General features: G+C 40.4%; 1 protein-coding gene across 1 annotated transcript in view; it reads left to right on the forward strand.

The window, feature by feature from the left end:
• Positions 1 to 938: 938 nt before the first annotated feature.
• LOC149318833 (rhotekin-2-like) overlaps positions 939 to 22272 on the forward strand; it is a 46833-nt gene continuing 25499 nt past the window's right edge. The window contains exons 1-6 of the mRNA XM_089507891.1: positions 939 to 992; positions 6352 to 6551; positions 13279 to 13337; positions 14619 to 14672; positions 16223 to 16340; positions 21141 to 21341. Of these exons, the coding sequence (XP_089364017.1) occupies positions 939 to 992; positions 6352 to 6551; positions 13279 to 13337; positions 14619 to 14672; positions 16223 to 16340; positions 21141 to 21341 (686 nt within the window). The remainder of the gene's footprint in view (positions 993 to 6351; positions 6552 to 13278; positions 13338 to 14618; positions 14673 to 16222; positions 16341 to 21140; positions 21342 to 22272) is intronic.

Raw genomic sequence — 22272 nt, forward strand, 5'->3', positions numbered from 1 at the left:
CTACTCTCTCTTTCTCTCTCTCTCTCTCTCGCTCTCTCTCTCTCTCTCTCTCTCTCTCTATATATATATATATATATATAGTCCCCAAACTGTGCTCTTTCAGGGATTTTGGACTTCACTTCCCAGAATCCCAGGCTATTTGCCAACATGGCTGAGGCTTCTGGGAACCAAAGTTCAAAATCTCTTAAAGGACACAGTTTGAGGTACTATAATACTATATATCTTATATTTTGTATTTTTATTCTATGTTGTAATATTGTTAATTGTTTTATCGTTTCTGTTGTAATCCGCCTTGATTCCTCCGGGAAAAGGCAGAATATAAGTAAATTATTATTATTATTATTATTATTATTATTATTATTATTTCTGTGGTCCCCAAACTGTGCACTTTCAGAGCTTTTGGACTCCAGCTCCCAGAATGCCAGGCTATTGACCAACATGGCTGAGGCTTCTGGGAACTGAAGTCCACAATCTCTTAAAGCTCACAGTTTGGGGTACTATAATGCTATATATGGTGGGCCTTTCAGGGCATTTGGACTCCAGCTCCCAGAATCCCAGGCTATTGGCCCAACATGGCTGAGGCTTCTGGGAGCTGAAGTCCACAATCTCTTAAAGCTCACAGTTTGGGGTACTATAATACTATATATAGTGGTCCTGTCAGGGCTTTTGGACTTCAGCTCCCAGAATCCCAGGCCATTGGCCCAACATGGCTGAGGCTTCTGGGAGCTGAAGTCCAAAAATCTCTTACAGGGCACAGTATGAGAGGACCACTCTGGAACATTGGCGCCACAAAAAAGAGCTCTCCTTCCCCCCTCCCTTCCTCCTAGCGGCGCGAGGGCTGCTATTGGGCGAGGGAGGAAGGGGGCGTGGCGTGGCGGGAAGTTTGAACTGCAACGGCGGCGGCTCCAGGGAGAAGCGGAACTGTCCCAGGAAAGAGGATGAAGCGCTGCGGGTGGAGCAGCTCCGGAGGGAAGGAGCCCGCCAAGGAACCGGTGAGCGGCCACGAGTGGGAAAGGGCGGCCGGGGGGAGAAGGAGAAGGAGAAGAACAGGGCACCCTTTTTACGATATACACAGACAATACGTCTTTCTAGGTTAATCTTTCTAGCTTGTGACATTCCCAAGTATTATATTCAAACTTGGGAATGTCACAATTTAGAGAGATTAACTTGGGGGTGTCATAACTTAGGAAGATTAACATAAAAACACATATTGTGTATACTACGTGCGTGTGTGTGTGTGTGTGTGTGTGTATATATATATATATATATATAGTGTGTGTGTGTGTGTGTATATATATATATATATATACACGCACACAATATATATATATACACACACACACACACACACATAGTATACACAATATGTGTTTTTATGTTAATCTTCCTAAGTTATGACACCCCCAAGTTAATCTCTCTAAATTGTGACATTCCCAAGTTTGAATATATATATATATATATATACATATACATATATATACATATGTATTATATAGACAATATGTCTTTCTATGTTAATCTTTCTAAGTTGTGATGTTCTCAAGTTTTACATACACACACACACATACAGACAATATGTCTTTCTAGGTTGTGACATTCCCAGGTTTTACACACACACACCCCTTGCTCTCAAAATATAGACAAGATATATAGATATATCTTTCTAGGTTAACACAAACATAAATTGATTATTTCTAAGCTGCCCTGGGAGCCTTTTTTTCCAAGGTTGTTGTTGTTGTTGTTGTTGTTGTGTGCTGGGGTTTTCTTGGAAAGTTTTCTCCAGAGGGGTTTCTTTGTTTTTGCCATTGCCTTCCCCTGAGGCTGAGAGAGTGTGACTTGCCCAAGGCCAGCTAGTTAAATAATCATTTCCAGAGTTCAACGTTCAAACCACTACACCGTGTTTTCTCTCTCAAGTTCTCTATCGATCTTGATGTTGTGTGCCTCCAAATCATTTTTGACTTACAGTGACCCTGAAGCGGACCTGTCATAGGGCTTCCTTGGCGAGTTTCTTCAGAGATGGTTTGCCACTGCCATCCTCCGAGGCTGAGAGAGTGTGACTTGCCCACGTTCACCCATCTCTGAAGATGCCAGCCACAAAGCTGGCAAAACATCATGAAGAAACTCTGCTAGAACATGGCCACATAGCTCGAAAAACCCACAGAAAACTATGGATGCCAGCCATGAAAGCCTTCGACTTCACATTCACCCAGTGGGTTTCCATAACTCAAAGTAACAGATCAACAGAATCTTGATCTGGCGAGATTCTGTTAATATGGCACCAGAAAACAATGGGGAGCCATTGTTGAGGTGGGTGCTGGATTCTTTTCCAGGGGTCTATGGCAACACCATAAACCTCACAGGGTTTTCTTAGGCAAGGAAACTTCAAATGTGGCTTTGCCAGTTCCTGCCTCTGAAATATAGCCTACAGCACCTGGCCTTTGTTGGAGGTCTCTGATCCAAGAACTAACCAGGACTGACCCTGCTTAACATCCAAGGTAGAAGGTACTTTAAGGCAGTGGTTCCAAAATGGTGGCGCGGGACCCTCAGTGGGGGTGCAAGAGTTGCTCAAGGGGGCATGAGACTTCTAGGTCCTGATTTACACACACACATATTGAGTTAAATATTGAATGAAACGGTTCTAGTTTGATTGGAGCAATTTCTCTATAACGCATTGAAAATTGAATGTACGTGAATGTGAGAATGAAAATATGCACACTAAATCAAATACTTTTATGGATATACTATATTCAAGTGGGGGAGGCGCAATGTCCACATGTGTATGTAAAGTGGGGGTTGAGTATCTCTGCTTTAGGATATTTAGGCCAAATACACACACACACACACACACACAGGTGTGTGTATGTGTGCGTGCGTGTTGTGTGCCCTCAAGTTGCTTTTGACTTAGGGTGACCCTAAGGGGTTTTCTTGGCAAGATTTGCTCAGAGGAGGCTTGTCTTTGCCTCCCTCTGAGGCTGAGAGAATGTGACTTGCCCAAAGTCACCCAATGGGTTTCATGGTTGAGCTGGGAATCAAACCCTGGTCTCCAGAGTCATAGTCCAACACACAAACCAATCTGTCACACACATACCTTGTATATTCTGGCATGTGTGATCAGGCAATCAGCCAGTACTTAAATTGAGGAGGGGGGAAATGTTGTCTTTCTTTCCTAGGCTTTGTCTCCTGTTCTTAAAGAGAATAAACTGGGCTTATCCATCTGACCTCTTATAGGAGATCTTTAAGATAAAATGCTTCACTCCTGGTTATGATGTATAAATGTTTTAGATGTTCTAGATGTTTTAACTATTTTATTGAATTAATAATAATGTCACTGTTTTATTGATTGAATTTTATATCTCTAGTGTGTTAATTTGTTGATGTAATCCCGCCTTCATCCGCAGGGAGAGGCGAGAAAATACAAATAAAAATTATTATTATTATTATTATTATTATTATTATTATTATTAACCTGGGACACAACTCTGGCAGGGTTTAGATTATGACTCTTCAAACCATGTGCCTTTCCTCAAGTGTGGAAACTGGACGCAGAGATGGTCTTAAGCATGGAGGGGGGGGAGTTGTTGAAATCTTGGACAGTGTACAACAATCAGAGATAGAGTGCCAATCATTTGTAACTGCTTTCTCCTTCCCATTGTAAGCTGAATTCATGCCAAATAAGATGACATGCTGTACATGTTAGTATAAGTTGCAAAATTTCATGATTCATATTTTTTACCCCTCTTTTAAAAAAGTAGCCCATTGCATAATAATCTGGTCTATTTCAGTTAATTGCAAAGTTCTGCTAGTGAATTTAAACCTGCTCGTATACCGAAAAGTATTCTTAACACTTACTTTTCCCTCACTTACTTTACAGTGTCCTCGCTGTTATTTTAAATCCTATGTTATGGGGTAATGTAATGCTTTGGAGAAAAAGGAGACGATAATAAAACAAGGGATTGGTTTCAGGATTTCCCCTAATCTGCAGAAGCACTATCTCACACCTGGCTGGAAGGGGTTGTAGTGGCAGTTTTCACTGATTTCCTCTATCGCTCTGCAACTGTTACCACACCTTTCTAGAGCCCTCCAATCTTTTAGAGGTATAAGGGACCACAGGGAGATAATTGAAGATTGTCTCTTCTCCTTTTCTATCACTGGCATTGTTCCACTGAATCAGAAGCCTTCTGCAGACCTAGGACAGAATTTCTGAATCCAAACTGAGAAATGCACTTTAAAATATGGTCACAGTCCTAAAATGTTGCTATACCATATTTATAAATGAAAAAAACCTCCCACTTATTCGTGATTAACAAGTGTTGACAGGAATACAGCCTTGTGCGATTTAACTTGCAAGTACACAGTCAAGGCATTGGTGAAGTATGTTGTCAGTCTCCAGATTGTACAAACACTTGATTTCTTAAACAACATGCTGCGATATTAAAAAAAATGTTTACATCAAGTACACATGCTCATAATCTTTAATGAATCATAATAATTGATACACTTATATCATGTTTTCATAAACAGGCTGAGTTTGGAATATGGTAACTGAGAGAGACTGTTCTGCTTGGGATGGGGACAGAATTAGGACACAGGCTGAACAATCACTGGGGCAAAGGGAGAAAAACCAGCAAGAAAGGAAAGTGGGGGCAAGGGAGAAAAAATAATACTGGATTGTATAGGAAAGAAAGGTAAAGCTAATACACACTGAAGGAGTACAGGGAAGGAAGATTAAATAACAAAATGCAAAAGAAGGTTTACACCTGAACATAAATAAAACAAAAATGGTGACCATGGATGATCTACATAAATTTAATCTAGATAAGGAGGAAACAAAATAGCTAAATATTTGCTATACCTTGGCCCTAACATTAATCAGAACAGAGACTGCAGTCAAGAAATAGTAAGAGTAGGAATGTGAAGGGCAGCTATGAAAGAACTAGACAACATCCTGAAATGTAAAGACTTCTAACTGAGCACTAAAGTTAGAATCGGCAAGTCCATTGCATTCCCCATCATCATTACGGCTGTGAGAGCTGGACAGTGAAGAAAGCAGATGGGAGGAAAATTAATTCATTTGAGATGTGGTGCTGGAGAAGAGAGCTGAGAATACCGTGGATAGCCAAAAAGGCAAACAAATGGTTTCTTGAACAAATCAAGCCTGAATTGTCCCTGGAAAACCAAGATGATGAAGCTGAGGGTGTTATACTTTGGTCACATCATGAGAAACCATGACAATAATGCTAGGAAAGGAAGAAAAAGGAGAGGAAGACTGCATGCAAGATGGATAGACTCAGGAAGGTCACAGGACTGAATCTGCACAACCCAAACAGAACAGTAGAGAATAGGGGGTCTTGGAGATGTCTCATCCATGGGGTCAGTTAACAACAACAGGAAAGGGCTTGAGAAAGTATCCTCCAAGGAAATTTTTTGAGGTCCCCAGTCTCCCCAAATGTAAGAATGGGACAATATTGCCGCATATTTGCGGCTAAATTATTTTATGCTCAGAAAAAAGCCTAACCTGGAATTAAATCAGATTCTCACCTGGCCTGTTTCCTAATGATAGGGGTATGTTCTGTGAATAATGGCTACTTGAAAGGCCATTTTTAAAATACAGTCGCCCTTTCTAACTTGTGGACCTGGGATCCCTGATGTCAATTATACACGGAGGGGCAACCTCAATTTCTAATGGTGTGCGTGCCTGGGGGTGTGCCCTATTCAAGCCTCACTTCTTTGTGAGATAATCTTTCAAGGTGGATAGTTTTATTCACAAGTATCCTTGGTTTACAACAGGATACATTTTCAAGTACTATAAAGTATTGTACAGTAGGCCCTCCTTATCTGCGGACTTGCCATCCATGGATTTGAGCATCTGTAGGTGGCAAGCCCATGGGGGGCAGAGGAGGAGGAAGAGAAGGAGGAAAATGGGTGGCGTGGTGGGAGGAAGAGGAGGAAGGCACTGCGGGAGGAAGAGGAAGGTGAGGTGTGGCAGGAGGAGGAAGGGGTGGCGAAATGTGAAGTGGGAGGAGAAGGAAGAAGAGGTGAGGCAGGAGGAGGCGGCAACTCCTCCAAAATGCAGTTGTCCCCAATAGTGGTGCGGCCGCATTGCCACACCACCATTGAAGTCAATGGGACTTGACCATCCGCGGATTTTGACATCCGCAGGGGGATCCAGAATAGGTCCCCCACGGATACCCAGGGCCCACTGTACCGGGAAACTCAAGATCTGAGGTAAATTATCACTCTTGTCTAACAAACTGATATAGTAGATCTTGTTTCTATTTTAGCAAATATCACTTTTATCACAATTTTGCAGTTGAAGTTTATGTGACAACTATTTTGTGTTTTGGCATTTAGGACTGCAGCTTTCAAGAAAAAATTGACTTTGAATTGCGAATGCGAGAAGGAATTTGTAAGTTGCTTGCTGTAAGCACACAAAAAGATCAACTTTTGCAGGCTGTTAAAAACCTGATGGTTTGCAATGCTCGCATACTTGCCTACAGAACAGAACTACAGAGGCAAGCAGGAGAATCAACTATGAACAAAACTACAGGAAGGTCAGTAATTTGACAGTTTGTGCACAAATGCAACTTCTATCTTCTATCCAGTGAATTATAGCTTTCCGCTGACAAAATATCAAGCTTTTAGCAGTCAAAGAGCATGAAAAATCCACTTCTGCTGACCATTTGTTAATTTCCAAGAAACAGGTAAATTATTCAAAAGAACATCCCTGAATATCAAGGAACTTTTCAAAAGCAAATTTACTCATGTGATTATTTTCTCCCAAAATGTAGCTATGATTGGACAATGCAAAAACGTATGTGTTAAGGAAGCATTAGTAGTATTACATTTGCAACAATTTGCTGAATAAGCAAGCCCTTTGTTGAATAGACATTGTGGTGACCAATATACCTGAAAGAGCAATTTCTGCTGTATAAAACGTCTTTGGAAATTTATAACCATACTAGTTATAATTAAAATTGATGCCCATTGATGAATTGGAATTGGATATTCTGATTCTCTGTTCCATTTTTGCTGTAATCCTCATGTTATATTTATTTTATTGATAGAAAATTATATATATATATATATATATATATATATATATATATAAATAAATTTTGGATACTTATTTAGCCTCAACTAAAGGGACGCAGTGTCCCAGCAGTTAAGATGCTGACTGATTTTTGAAGTCTTGCCACAGATTGCAAATTGGACTGAGATCATGGCTTTGACGTTGCTATTCAAGACATTCAGGTTCTTGTTAGATCTCTCCAGTGTTACATTGGCGGGTTATAGACCGCCGCTTTGAGGTGTTTGCTCTGTGCGGGAGCTGCAGCAGCCACACCACGCGGCTCCCGCGCGGAGCAAAAAAGGAGCTCCAAAATGGAGCTCCTTGCGGCGCCTCTGTGACGTCGTGAGGCGCCGCTGGCGCATTCACGACGTCATAGGTGCCGCAACACGTTTGGACGCTATGCGTCCGATACGTAAACATGGCGGCCCCCATGTGGAAGGGGCGCCGCCATGTTGTACGTATGGAATACGTACTAAGGTTAGGGGGGTGCGGAAGCACCGCCCCTTCCTAACCCTAATACGTATTCCATACGTATTTTTTGGCGGTCTGTAACCCGCCTTTGTCTATAATGTCAAGATCATGGTCCACCTGGCAGGTGAACCGCTGCCTGAGTCTGAGGTCTCTTGCAGTCTGATTTTCCTCTAGAATTGTCTCAAAAAGATTATGTTTTGGGGGTGATAATTATACCCTTAATGCCAACCACAATTCATAGAAGTTCCATGGAAAACCATAAGCTTGATTGCCCCCAATCCGTGAGGGGGTCTTCCAAAGTAGAAAGTTTATTTTTATATTTGGGACATGAGAGGGATTTGATTTTGACTGATGATGCTTAATGGACTTCACAACACCTATACAAGATTTGGAGTCCCCAGGAATGAGAGGGTAGGAAGGGGTATTTAGGAGTACACAAGAGGGGGATTCACATTTTGTATGATCTGGCAAACTCATCTTTTGGCTTTTCACTCCTATCTGAAATGGAGAGTGTGTGTGTGGAGGGGTGCGCATGGCACTTTTTCAGCAAGTCCTCCACCCTCACACCTATTATCCACATGGCTAGGTCTACATGTCATTCATACTACCTATTTAGGTGCTATGTATGCCATTGCAACCGCATCAGCTCATGCTGCTGCCTAATTAAATTATAGTTGGATTGATAAACATATTAGGGGGGTGTTCAGATGTTTACAAGTTTTGGTGAATGGCCTCTAAGCAGTCAAGTTCAGCCTTATTGTTTCTACAGGCATACTTGAATTAATAAAGCTTCTGACTGTGAAGCTGGTTTTTAAAAAGTCTTTTATGTCTTTCCAGACCCCTTTTGTTCCTCATCCCCTGTCTGACCAGAATTTTTGTTTTAGCATTAATGGCATTGGGAAGATGGTGGAGGAGGGTTGGAGAAGCACAGACTTTTGGTGCTGGGTTGCAGCAGTATGTTATAGTAGCAATGCAATAAAAATTGAACTGGGAAAGAACGGCATCCTATTCTAGCCCATCTCACTGCAACTGTGTTTGCTTACCTACAACAGTCAAAGTGAACAGCAGCTATTTCCAGAATCCCTTACTGATCATGGAGGAGGCTTGTGAAAGAAAAAAATGATCTTTGAATGCACTTTGGAACAAACCTCAAAGTGATTCTAGAAGGTTCAAGATATTTTTGTTGAGACATTCAAAACTTATTTGACCTGGTTGTTTCGTTTCATTTGCATATGTTATTCTACACATAAAGTTGGCTGAAACATGCTGAAGTGTCCCCCTTTTTTTGTGGTATGGGAAGCTATCCCTGTTCTTTCCATGTTATTTCTGCCTCTGGTACCAAATCAATACCTAAGAACACATCTACTTTGTTAAGTGAGCTTATTGAATTTTGTAATGCTACTTTCAAATTTGTCCTGAGTTTGTTGATAGCTGCTTGGTCTTCATTGCTTTGCAAACTCAGAAACCCTCCAAAAACAGGTGCATTTAAGCTAAGATCACAGGCTCTCAAATTGCAAACAGGTGGAGAAACATGTCACAACAAAGGGGGTGTATACCTAGGCAACGAAAAAGTGCCAGAAAACTCGCTATGGTTTACTTAATTTTTGGGCCACAATTAAAAAGAATTGCACCATCACAGTGTAGAATATCTTCCCCACACCAGTTGTTAAATTGGCAGTACCAATTTAAATCCATGCCACTTTTGGTTGTAGCTCATCAAAATGTGGAAAAGACAAAGGCTCTGTGTGTATGTGTGTGTAAACACAAGACTGTGCATGGAATGATCACACAGATGGTAATCTTTTGGCATTCTGAAAACTAACATGCATACTATGGTTATGTTTTCATGTGTTAGAGCCCAGTGCAACATATGGTGCCCTGAACATGTTACTGCATCAAGTGTGTAAGCAGGAATTATGTGATTGGGAAACTGCAACCATTTGTTGGGATGGAGCATGCTTCTTTGTTATGATTTCTGTTTTCTAGTTGTCTTTTTCTGGATATAAAAGTGAAGTGTTCTGGTATAGAGATGGTTGTCCTTTATATGTGATGCCATTACTCATCATGAAAAGCTATGGAATGCTCTTAAAGAAATCGGAGTGCCACTGTAGACCTGATGAGAAATCTTTACTTAGGACAGAAAGCTACTGTTATAATAGAATATGGAGAAAAAGAATGGTTCCCATTTGGCAAAGGGGTCAGGCAAGGCTGCATCCTTTCATCCTATCTGTTCATCTTTCTATGCAGAAAATTATCATACGAAGGGTAGGTTTAGACGCAGAAGGAGGTGTAGAAAATACTATAGTACTAGCGGAAAACTTCATAGACTTGGAACAATTACTAAGGAGAGTTAAGGAAGAAAGTGAAAAAGCAGTCTTACTGCTGAATATAAATAAAACAAAAATAATGACCATAGAGGATCCACATAAATTCAATCTAGATAAGGAGGAGATCAAAATAGTGAAAGATTTAACGTACCTTGGATCAAACATTGATCAGAACCGAGACTTCAGCAACAAATAAGAAGACGACTAGGAATGGGGAGAGCAGCTATGAATGAACTAGACAAGATCCTAAAGTGTAAAGACACAGAACTGAGCACTAAAATCAGGATTGTCCAAGTCATTGTATTCTCCATCACCATGTATGGATGTGAGAGCTGACAGTGAAGAAAGCGGACAGGAAGAGTATCAGCTCAATTGAAACATGGTGCAATGGCAAACTCCCTCTGAAGAAACTTGCCAAGAAAACCCTATGATAGGTTCACCTTAGATTTGACACAGGTTGGAAATGACTTGAAGGCACACAACAGCAGCAGCGGACAAATAGGAAGTCAGCATGCCAGATGGATAGATTCAATCAGGGAGGCCATGGGCCTGAATCTGCAGAATCTAAGCAGATCAGCCGAGGACAAGGGGGTCTTAGAGATGTCTTATCCACAGAATTGTCATGTATCAGTGCCAAATCCAAGGCAGTTAACATTACCCAATCCTTCAAATTTTTAGATGAGTGTCGAGAACCTGTGGGGACAGTCTGCAAAAGGACAGAATCCTCTTAACAACTTAGCTTGTGTAACCATGGGTTTGTTGTTATTGTTAATAGCCCTGAATTTGACCTCGACTCATGGCAACCCTGTGGGTGAGACATCTCTAATACCCCCTGTGCTCCACTGCTCTGCTTAGTTTTGCAGACTCATGCCTATGACCTCCCTAATTCAATGTAGCCACCTGGCATGCAATCTTCCTTCCTTTCTACAGTGTGCCTGCGTCATACGTGGACGCACCATATGTGGCTTTCAGCATATGCTGAAAGCCACTAGGGAGTGCACAGGGTGCAAGGGAGGCGTATCCCATTAAGAATAATGGGGTGAACATTGCGTCCCATTAAGAATAATGGGGCTAGAGCATACGCTTTTTTTATGCAGGGTGTCTGGAACGTATCCCCCACATAAAAAAGGGTGCACTGTACTACCTTCCACCTTTTTTAGCATTATTGTTGTTTCTCATGAATGTGGCCAAAGTACAATAGCCTCAATTTGATCATCTTGGCTTCCAGGGAAATTTCAGGCTTGATCTGTTCTAGGACCCATTTGTTTGTCTTCTTGGCCATCCACATTATCCTCAGCGCTCTTCTCTGGCACCACATCTCAAATGAATTGATTTTCTTTTTCTCTGTTTTTTCAGTGTCCAGTTCTCACATCCATTCATGGTGATGGGGAATACAGTGGTTTAGACAATTCTAACTTTCATGCTTAGCTGTATATCTTTACTCTTTAGTATCTTTTTTAGCTCTTTCATGGCTGCTTTTCCCATTTCAGTTGCTGCAGTCTCTTGTGCCTCCTTTTTTGTGGATGAGGATGTATACCGAGTGTTTCCAGTCTCTTGGCCAGCTTTTTGTTTCCCATGTTTGTTGAAATAAGTTACACAACTATAAGTCCTTTTTGTGCAAGGAGATAGCCAGTTCCCCTTGAACAACACATTCTTTCCAGCTCTTCAGTGGCAGGCTCATGAAACTTTATATTCCAGTGGCGTCAAAAAGATTGTAAAATTGTGTTTAGATGTAAAATATGAGTTTCTGATGGCAAAGGCAATTCCCTAAGAGGGTGACAAGAGATGTGTACTTAATCAGAGTCTGTTATCACAAATAACCCAACACATACAATTTTATTTTATGGATCTGCTTTCTCCTAAGTCATTCCCACACAGCTGTACTAGTGTTTAAATGACTGGACCATCCTGGGGAGTGATTCCCATGTGGCTGGGGTACAATATCCCCTTCTAACTATGAGGACGGGAAGGAACAGATGTGTGTACAGTTCCTGTGTCAGCAATGGAAAATAGCCTACATCCCTCAAAACCAAGATATCCTTGGGGCTACATTGGTCTAAAACTGTTTTTCAGTGTCACATTTACTGTGTTTGTCTAGAGCTGTCGTGACAAGTTCAAACAGCATAGAAAAACCTGGTATATTTATCAAATCTATGCCAGAATTCCTGCTCAATTAAAAGAAAATGATTAATTGGTGCCACCTGCTGGTCAGTTTTGTTAATTACATCAACTTAGCTATAAAAGCCTGCAGTACAGAAATGTGGTTTAAGAATTTAAAATCCTTTTTGTGGTGTGGTGGTCATTGTACTACATTGCAGCTTTAGTCACTTGGTTGATTTAAGATTGAGGCTTGCTTTAATTACCTGTGGCAGTGATACATATTAATTCTCTTTGAAACAGGGACTAATTGTTAAATTTAGTGGTGCACAGTTTGCAGTGGTTGTTAGAAACAGAAGTATAAATGCTCACCATGCTTACCCAGATTCCCTTTAGCAGATGGAAATCTCTTTGCTGATGACTAACCTATTAGTTTTTATATAGTACAGTACTGTAACACCTAAATCCTGGTGGTTGGTCTCAACAGACACATATTTAATGATGATATTTGTTGATGATCTGAACTGCAGGAAAGGTGTGGTAGTTAGAAGAAGCAGAAGGAGTCAATTCTTCCTAGTAGTCTTTGCTTTATAAGCTCAATTTTTTTGGATTCTGAGAGAGAGAATGTGGTAAAGATTTCCAGCTTGTTGCAATATCACAGCATAGTTTGCTATATCACAGCAACATTTTGCCTGACGTACATTGAGTTAAATGACAGCAATATGGGTACTCTTGTCATAAAAAAATTAGAAGTGTATAGCATAACTGGTATTCATATCAATAATTTGGTGCTTGCTCCTTGGTTTAAACTATTTTGGTCATTCTTTTATGTGTTGCCAGTCATGAAACAATTTAGTGTCCTGTATCTCTGTCAACAAAACAAACAATGCCTTGAAGAACTCATGTAAGGCACTGTTTTTCAGAAAGTACATTTGCTCAAATGTCTTTGAAGGAGAGTAAGTTATGCAAGAACATAAATGGCTTCTTTGCTTTTTTAATATTGATTTCTGCCTCCCCACAACTTTCATAGAAAATATAGTAGAATGCATCTACTAATTTCTTATAATTTCATAGCTATAATGTTATAAATGCACCAGCAGCGTTTATACAAAATGCTTAAAGTATCTGGCATTGTTAGTCCCTGAGTAGCTTAAGTTTAATGACTCAGGTAGAGTTAGATTTTGTGTGTATGTTTATAAAGCATAATTGAATACACATTAATTTGACCTCAGACAACTGTATCTTGAAAAAATGGGAAGGTAGCTATAAATTCAATACTTTATCTAATAATATTTTTTTTGTTTCTTTTGTTAGATGTTTGGATTTTGCAGCGAAAGAACGTACAGCCTGTAGAGGAAAGATTGCCATATCAGGTATGCTTATTTTCTGAAACCTTATGGTTGAAATGCATATGCGAGAATGCTAGAAATACTGCTGAAATGGCAATATAAAGTGTCTGTTCACTGAAATGCATTTTCCATCTTTATGTCTTTGTGAACTGGCTGGGCATAGCTAACTGATATTCAAGCCTTTATCATCTAAACCAGAGAGAGAAATACAAGAGGACTATGAACATGTCCTCAGAAGAAACCAATAGAGCAGTGCTTCTTAAACTATCTGATGTGGACTGGTGAGGCTTTCCCCCCTCAATGTGCCAGAGCCTGGTTACATATTGGTGTCCATCAACTACAACTGTTTCTTTCCTGGAAACTTGCCACGGACCACAGCCAGCAGCTTGCAGACAGGCACTGGTCCATGGATCACTACTTTGAATACCACTGCAGTAGAGAAAGATACAGCAGAGGAAGCACTAAAAGAGAGAGAATCATTAAAATAAATATTAGTTGGGTTGGAGGAAAATCAGCTAATGACAGTATTTCAGAGATTTAGGTAATAATGAATCCTGTAGGAGACAACCAGCATGCTCATGGATGGTGCTATATGATGAATAATAACAAAAAGTACTAATTTACTAATTTGTGAACCTGGATTACAAGACCATTATTCTTTTTGAAAATAGAATAACATTCTAGCTGGCATTCTGTTAGGTAGTTGTTGTTGTGTGCTTTAAATTTCTTTCTGGCCATTCATTGCTATTCTTTTGGTAGCTAATGCCTTGTGTGATAAAGGGTGGAGAAAAAACCTTTTTCCATGCACATTTACCACACCATGCTTTATTTTATAAATGTTTGCTGAGTCTTTCCTTTTTTGCCTTTTTCCCGAAGATAAACAACTCTCAGTGTTGAAACGTTTCTTCATTTAACAAAACCTGTGATGTGATGCATACAAAACAGCTATTATTGAGCTGCACTCTTTCTATCTAAACAGAGAAGTTTGCAGGTCTAAAATAGGACCGTTATCTTGACTATATAATGGACTTCAACACAAATACACCAAACCTCACATTTTAAAAGTGTTCCTTTGATGTAAAGATTGTAAATCTCTCTTTACCAAATGTGACTTTTCACTTGACTTTATTGCAGAATGCTGCCCAAAGGACTTCTGTGATGCTGATTGATAGGGCTGGTTGTAGTTGTAGAGCCTGCCTGATTTTGTTCTAGATAAGGATGAAAAGAAAAGCAATTCTGAATTTTTGGACTGTTTTGAGACCACAGCATGACATCTCCAAACTTAATTTTTCCTGTTGACTTTAGATCTCCGAATCCCATTGATGTGGAAAGGCTCTGATCACTTCAGCAGCAAAGACAGTATGTATGTTTGTTTTAAATACAGTTATGAAAAGCTAAATGAGAGTTCCATCTCCCATCATTAGTAGTTCAACAGAGAGCAATGTGCAGAATTACTTCTCGCTTGTTACTTCACAGTATATCTAATATTTACCATTGTAATTATTATTGCAGTTCTTTGAACTAGGCTGACTGGAAATGTATAATTCTTAACATGTACTGCTTGAAAAAAGTGTAGTGTGATGGAAGTGAATGATCCTTTCCACATACTGGGCTCTAATCGACTTGAAACAGCAGAGGAATATACAGAAAGGACTCCGGCCAGTTGAAATACTGAAATGGATTGAAATGAAAGTTTGTCTCTTGGTGGATGGATTATTGGCTTGTCTTCACATATGCATGCAGTTTGTCGTGCCATGGAGATTAACCTAGAGTCTTTTCTAGATGTCTCCCCCCATTGATTTCACTTTGAATTTCTGTAAGGTCAGAGAAGCTCAGCATGACAAAATACTCTAATCCTTCATTGTGCATTCATAATACAGTGTATAGTCAAGGTATTTGTAATGGTTTTCTTTGTTTAAAAAAATGTAGCCCTATCACAACAAAATTACTTTCATGAATTTTGAAGATGCAAACGTAATGTAGACACAAACAGGTTTTCATCTGAAACTGGGTTATATTGTATTAGCATTGAAAAAGTGCTTGCAACCTTTAAACACACACACACACACTGCACAATACAGTATGACCTCCCCTCTACTTGCAAGAGATGTGTTCCTGGGATTACCATGGGAATGTGAAACCAGGGATACCTTATTAAAATGAATGACTTCAGGCAGAAATCTACCATAGAATCACATTGGAGGACCTAGAAAATGCCTGTACAGAACATATTTTTTGGATGCAGCTAAGTGAAACTACAGTTACTGGGGGGTCATACTATATATACACAAGTACTGTATATATTCATATATAACTCAACAAATTTTAGTCAAAAAATTGACCTCAGAAGGTGGGTGTGACAGCTGTGGGGCACTCTCCAGACCTGCTGTATGCAAAATATAGAAATACCTGTATTTCAAAAGCTGAAAAATTCCAAAAATCTGAGACACTTCTTGACCCAAGCATTTTGGATAAGGTCAACCAGTAGTAGTTCCAGGTTTTTTCAAAGGCTATTTGAGATATCAGGAAGGCCTCCCAAAATCCAGGTGTGGTCAACAAATGGCTTCTGGGGACACAGTTGGCCACGTTTAGATTCCCGTGATTTTTTCACCTAGGGAAATATGACCAACTAAGGTCTAAAGAAGGACAGAAATGCCCCTTGGGCCTTGTGAAATTGTCCATCCCTGATATTATGGCACAGCATGATCCAATTTTCTCCTATTCATGCTGTGTCTATATATCTAGTTCCTTTCTCTTGGCCACCATTCAGTACACAGAGAGCTGCACAGACTTTATAGCACATGTTGGGGAGGGGGGGGGGCTTTGTGCAGTAGTGTGGTTTTGTTTGTTAAACTGATTACATATTCTGTAATGTACTGTTAGTTTTAAAATCTTCTCTTTTTTTGCAGGAACACAACGTTACTCAGTTTTTTGTTTACTCAAAATTGGAGCTCAGGTTTTTGACACAGAGCTGCTTATTGTGGATAAAACAATCACAGACATATGTTTTGAAGGTTCAGCAGTATTGTAAGTATTTCTATATCAGGACAGGTTTGCAAAGTTTCACCATATAGCAACTTTTTCTTTTTTTAATGTTAACATTTGAGACAGCCCTTCCCTTTTATTACATGGAAGATGAAATAGGAAAATGAGAGTATTATACACTTGTCAAATCAGAGGCTTACAAAGGTTAAATTTTGAATACTAATTGGAACATAAGAGAATTATGGAACACAAGAGAGTCATTCTGTGCATTGCTGGCAGATTGAGGAAATGGAAGGCTGGAAATCTGTCCACAACCAGAAGAGAATTTCAGAGAACGTGTAGAACTTAAGAGATTGCATATCCTTTTGCTCGAGTTTCACTCTGAGGAACTTACATAATATTGTTATATTGATATGTTGCTTGTGTGATTTGTTTTTATACTGGTCAATGTCCGAATAAATTTTATTACTTACTTACTTTTATTACTATTACTTACTTACATAATATGGACTTGCTGCTTGGCTTTTTTCCCTTTTCCTTTCCTGCTTTGTTTACACTAATAGCCTCTCATTTGTGTTGGGAGGCACACATAAACCAGCATAGAGTGGACTCTTCCCATTCTCAAGGATTCAGTTCTGCCCCCCTACAGTTGGCAAAGACAATGCAGACAGTTGCACCCCATATTATTCAGTGCGTGGTGACCTATGTGCATCCATGTCAGCGTATTTGTGTTCGTGTGCCATCATTGAATAATAGGGTGTGTGGCAATCCACAGGCTGGCAAAACTGTGGATCGCTAGCCCACCAATATGCTGGGGCTAGTTTATATTTGTGTACATTAAAAGAACCAGTGTGGTGTATTGGTTTGAGTTGGACTGTGACTGCAGACCAGTATTCGATTCCCAGCTTGGCCATGAAACTCATTGGGTGATGTTGGGCATGTCACCTGCTCTCAGTCTCAGGATAAGGCAATGGCAAATTTCTTCTGAATCAGTCTTGCCACGATAACCCCATCATAGGTTCCCCTTAGGGTCACCATAAGTTGGAAACAACCTGAAGGCACACAACAACAACAACAACAACAACAATAGATGCGTGTTCAAATGCATTTAAACATCGAGTTTAAAGTGGAGCAAATTATAGAGGAAATTAAAAGAGAAGAAGAACATACACAGCAGTTTTGTGTTTTGTTTTGTTTTTTAGAAATGTAGAGAAAAAAGTAAAGATTTAAATATTAAGAATGCCAATTTAAGCTTAATATAATTAAAATTGAAGTCATTCTAAAAGTTGAAAATGAAGAACTACGAAAACTCTTACCAGGAACTCTGGCTAAGATTCAGAGCAAACCAGCCAGGAAACACAGGCCAGCCCATGCTTTCCTGGCTGCATTTCTCAATGGCTTGGTCTCTGGGTCAGCACAGGGATGTGTAGCTGTTCAGACACCCATCCCCATGCTGCCCCAGGAATCTGGGACCGGAGCGCTGCTCCATACCTTAATGGCTCGTGATCTGTCTAAGAAGACCCCCACCCCCTAGTTGCCAAGTCTGATGAAGAAATAGGATGCCTACACCTATGTGGCCAGATGCCCAGTTTCTGCATCAGATGCAGCAACTGAGGGGGTTCTTTGATGGATCGCCAGCCTTTAAGGTAAGTAGCACCAGCAGGGCTATAAACAACCCGGTTTCAAGAAAACTATGCAAAACCAGATCTTTTTTTATCCCAGGTAAAGGCTGTTTATCCTGGGGTGGGCTGGATTCTCCAGATCAATGGAGCTTGTGTCTGATAATGTCCCGGGCATTTAGGCCTGAGCTGTCTAAACTAGATGATGTGAGCCTGGGGGGGAAGCCAGGCCATTTAGCCTGTGTGGACAATCCTTTAGTATCTGAACTTAGATACCTACACACTGACAGTCATAATGGTAGGAGCAATATGTTAAGAGGCTTGGCAAACCCTGAGATATTTTAATATCTTAACTCTGTGAGATAAAGAGGCGACGTTACAGAATATATGAATAAAAAATTTAAAATACTAGATAATAACCAACTGCAAATTTACAGTGACATTCACCTGGATACTTTAGTAAAAAGGAATTTGGGGTATTTTTTACAGACAACATAAGAGCTAATGGAGTAAGATATGACGTGGCCCATAGCCCCCACAGTTTGGCGCAGGGCTTTCTTCCCAGACTCCCAAGCAAAGAAACCGCTGAGACACTGTTTGCTGTTTCAAACTTAATAATTTTATTCAACACAACAGGTATCCTCCACCAACCAAAGTCCTTTCCCCTTGTATGAACTCCAACGTCCTTCTTTCCCTTCGCCCTGGTGCTTAATCCTCCAGTTCCATCTGCAGCTCAGCTCTGATTCCAAGGAGGTCTCTAGAGGCATCACTGCAGTTTACTCTGACTTCTCCTAGTCAGCTTTTTTCCATGCTCCTAATCTTCCTGGTCCCCAGCAATGTCCATGCGTGTTCCACCAAACGCACTCTTCCACCCTCTCTCTCTGATTCCAAAGGGGAACTATTCCCTGCGGGGTGTCACTGGCCAGGTGTGGTAATTCACCCATGGCTCCTTCTGTTGTTCCTGACCCAAACTTCCGCTGTGAGGTCTCCCTCTCCCCCTCTGTAGAAACGCTGGCCAGCCTTCTCTTGCAGGATGGGGCTCCTGTCAAAATCCATATGTATGGTTCTGTCATGATATGATGATATTAAGGAATGCTGATAATAGGGCATGGTGATATGTTAAAATAATGCTGTTTAGTGTGTGGGATATTGAGAAGGGGACATTGATTATGCTAAATCCAAGCCTGGGAAACAGATGGCTAGTGGTGGAAAGGAGTTGTTGTTTATGACCCCAACCTTCCTGCCATAGATTGGAGCTCTTGAAACATGGATGACTTTCTTCCTGAAGGGAGATTTTAAAATAACACAGGAGGGGAGAGAGGGAAACTTGAAGGGCCCTTTGATCTGGATCAAAAGAAACCGATTGAGGTTGGGAAAGTGGGGGCGGGTTGGAGGATTGGAAGGTATTTCTGATGGTCTGACGGGGATTTTTTTTAGTTCTAATAGTAAACTGGGATGGGGAACTTTCAGTCTCAATATCCAGAATAAACCTCTAGTTTCTGTAGGTTATTGGGAACTGGCTTCTCCAATCCTAACACCTTCTACTTTTCCCTATCTGTGCCCAACTCACCAGACCCTTCTCTTCCGCTCTCCTCTCCTCCGACCGCTTCACCCTCTCTCTTAAGTTCTCTTTCCCCTGGCCCCCCTCCTGCTGATAGGTTGCTCCTGGGTCCTCCTTTCTCTCCCATCCATCTTTCTTGAATTCTTCTTTAACCTGTACATTTTCTTCTCCCCATTCTGTATCCAGCTGTTGGGTTCCCCTCCCTATCCAGATGTGTCAACTGTGGGGGGACAGCCCGAGCTCTCATCTGGTCGTCCACATATGGGCATTCCTTTGAAACAGAATATTCTTATTAGGGATAAATGGGTCTCAGTTCGTACAACGGCTGAAGCTAGAAACTTAATTACAGTCTAATTCCTATGCAGTCCTTCCCAGCCATATAAAATAGAGCATTTATTACATGATTTAGGTGCTGGGTTTTAAATACTAAAGATGGGCCTTTAAAAATAATCTCACCAAATGTTAGAGGCCTTAATTGTTCTTACAAAAAGAGGGAGACCTCACAGCGGATAAATAAAGAATACAGGTTATTTATAACTATTATAACAATTTATTATGCATTCAGACTCAACAGCTGGTCAAACAAAATACATTAGAAAGCTATCTACTATATATACTCAACTATAAGTCGACATGAGTATATATAGTACTTAAAAGTTTCAGATAAGGAAGACATTATTATTGGAGGAGATTTTAATGGTATTGTAACATCAAGATTAAATAGAAGACATCCCCAGGTATCAGAAGAAGTTTTGTCAAAGACGTTTATACAGGCCTCCCCTGCTTTCTGATTACTCTCTTTCCAACAACTGTCTTTTGACCATACTAGATCATACCCAGAACACATATTTTGGTGTGTGGTCTACTCTTTCAACCATGTATTGAATTAATGGATTCTGGTTATAGTTTAGAAAGAAAGAGCATGTTGTTGAAAAGGTGTCAAAAAAGCAGAGGTGGGGACTGGCACACCATAAGTAAGGGACATTAAAGAAAGAAGATGTGGGGCTATCAGCCAACAGCACCGCTCGAGGCACTATTGCTGAGTTAAAATTAAACAGTATTGTAGTTCCTGAGGAACCGTGTCACCCAATGTAATTTCTCCATCTTCTTCGTCTTTTTTTCCCCATCTAGACTGCTCATAGCAGAACCAAGATTTGTGACATGCATTGTCCAAATAGTATAGCACCAGAACTGGGGTGGGGCGGGACAGGCCTTTTAATATGAAAGTGCAGACAAGACCACTATGTGAGTCTTCCTGAGCCTGCCATTCATGGTCAGAAGACTACTTTCACATCAATCAGCGATTAGGCTGCTGGTGATGGGAGAAAGGGCTTTTGTGCGGTGGTGGTGGTGGTGGTGGGGTGCTATAGTGCCTCATGTTTGGAATGCCTTCCTTGGTGAAGCTTACCTAGAGCCAATGTGTATGTCTATTTAGCTCAAAGCAAATAATTTCATAATTGCCTCAATAGGATGTTCCAAACCTGGTACTAGTACTGTTTTATGTTTATTTTGTGTCCATTCTTCATCTGCTTTTAATGTTTTATGGGGAGGGTTGTATTTGTGTTGTTTTAAATTGCATTTGGTATTTTGTACTGAAGAGCAAAATGTAAATACTGTACATAACTTACATAAATAATTGCTATTTATTTATTTTTTTTCTAGTGAGGAAGCTGGGCCAGACTTCCAGCTCAAGGTTGAAGTTTACAGCTGCTGTTGTACTGAAGAATCTTCTGTTATAATAAACACTCCCAAGAAGCTAGCTAAGAAGCTGAAAACCTCAATTGGAAAAGCTACTGGGAAGAAACTCACTTCTGTATTAGATGAAAACAATACAGAATCCTTGTTTGCTGCAGCAATCATACCGTGAGTATGTGAGTGAGTGAACTTCCTTAACTAAAGCCTAGTGGGAGTAGAGTTGATCTTTATTTAAAAGTGCTTGGAAATGGTTTCCACGTCTATCTGATCAAGCACCTAGGTCAGGCAATTTAACAGTTAATTTCTATAAATCATAAATCTTCCTCACTACTAAATGACATGGAAGGGAGACTTGCCTTTCTTCCTGCTGCTGGCTTACTTGAGTCCTGAAAGAGAAAGGCAGTATGAATAGTCTTCTGTATACATGCAGTATATCTGTATTGTTACCCCCTCCCTGCACATAGGGTGAAGATACAATTTGGCAATTAATCTCCATAGCAAGGCATAGCCAATAATCTGATTGAATGCTCTGTTACTTTTCTTTTTTAAAGTCTGAGGTGGATGTGGATCTGTCACTGTAATTTCCTTCCCAAGTAGGATAGCAAAGCGCCAGGGAGAATTCAGTTGCTGCTTCAGGAGGAAGGGAAGGTGACTGTGCCTATTTTGAGGGGCTACGTTGTTCCTGCATTTGACTGGAAGCAAAACAGGGATTATTCTCTGCCGCTTCTTATCCTGGTTGTCAGCTAAAGTCATCCTGGACATCCTATAGTGACTGTCAGTAAGCTGCTCCTTGAAGTATAAGATCTAGTGCTCTTCTTTTCCTCTTGGAATTGATATGTTCTATATCAGGTTTTAGAATTTGCCTCACTACTTATAATGGTGATGTGACATCTCACCACCCCATCTTAACATTCAAAGTAGTCCTAAGTGGCTGGTACAGTTTTGTAAGATGTTCGTAGTGTCAGCAGCAGATTGTGCCTTGTCATGTTTTGGATGATCATAGGAGTAGTTTGTACACTGAATGAGAGGTGCTAATGTTCTGTAAAACCTTTTGCAAATGTAGGAAGACATTAATCAATTGATAAACCTCATAGGTATA

The sequence above is a fragment of the Sceloporus occidentalis genome, unplaced genomic scaffold (assembly GCF_023333645.1).
Source record: "Sceloporus occidentalis isolate IW3139 unplaced genomic scaffold, rSceOcc1.0.p SCAF_2, whole genome shotgun sequence".
Taxonomy (NCBI): Eukaryota; Metazoa; Chordata; class Lepidosauria; order Squamata; family Phrynosomatidae; genus Sceloporus; species Sceloporus occidentalis.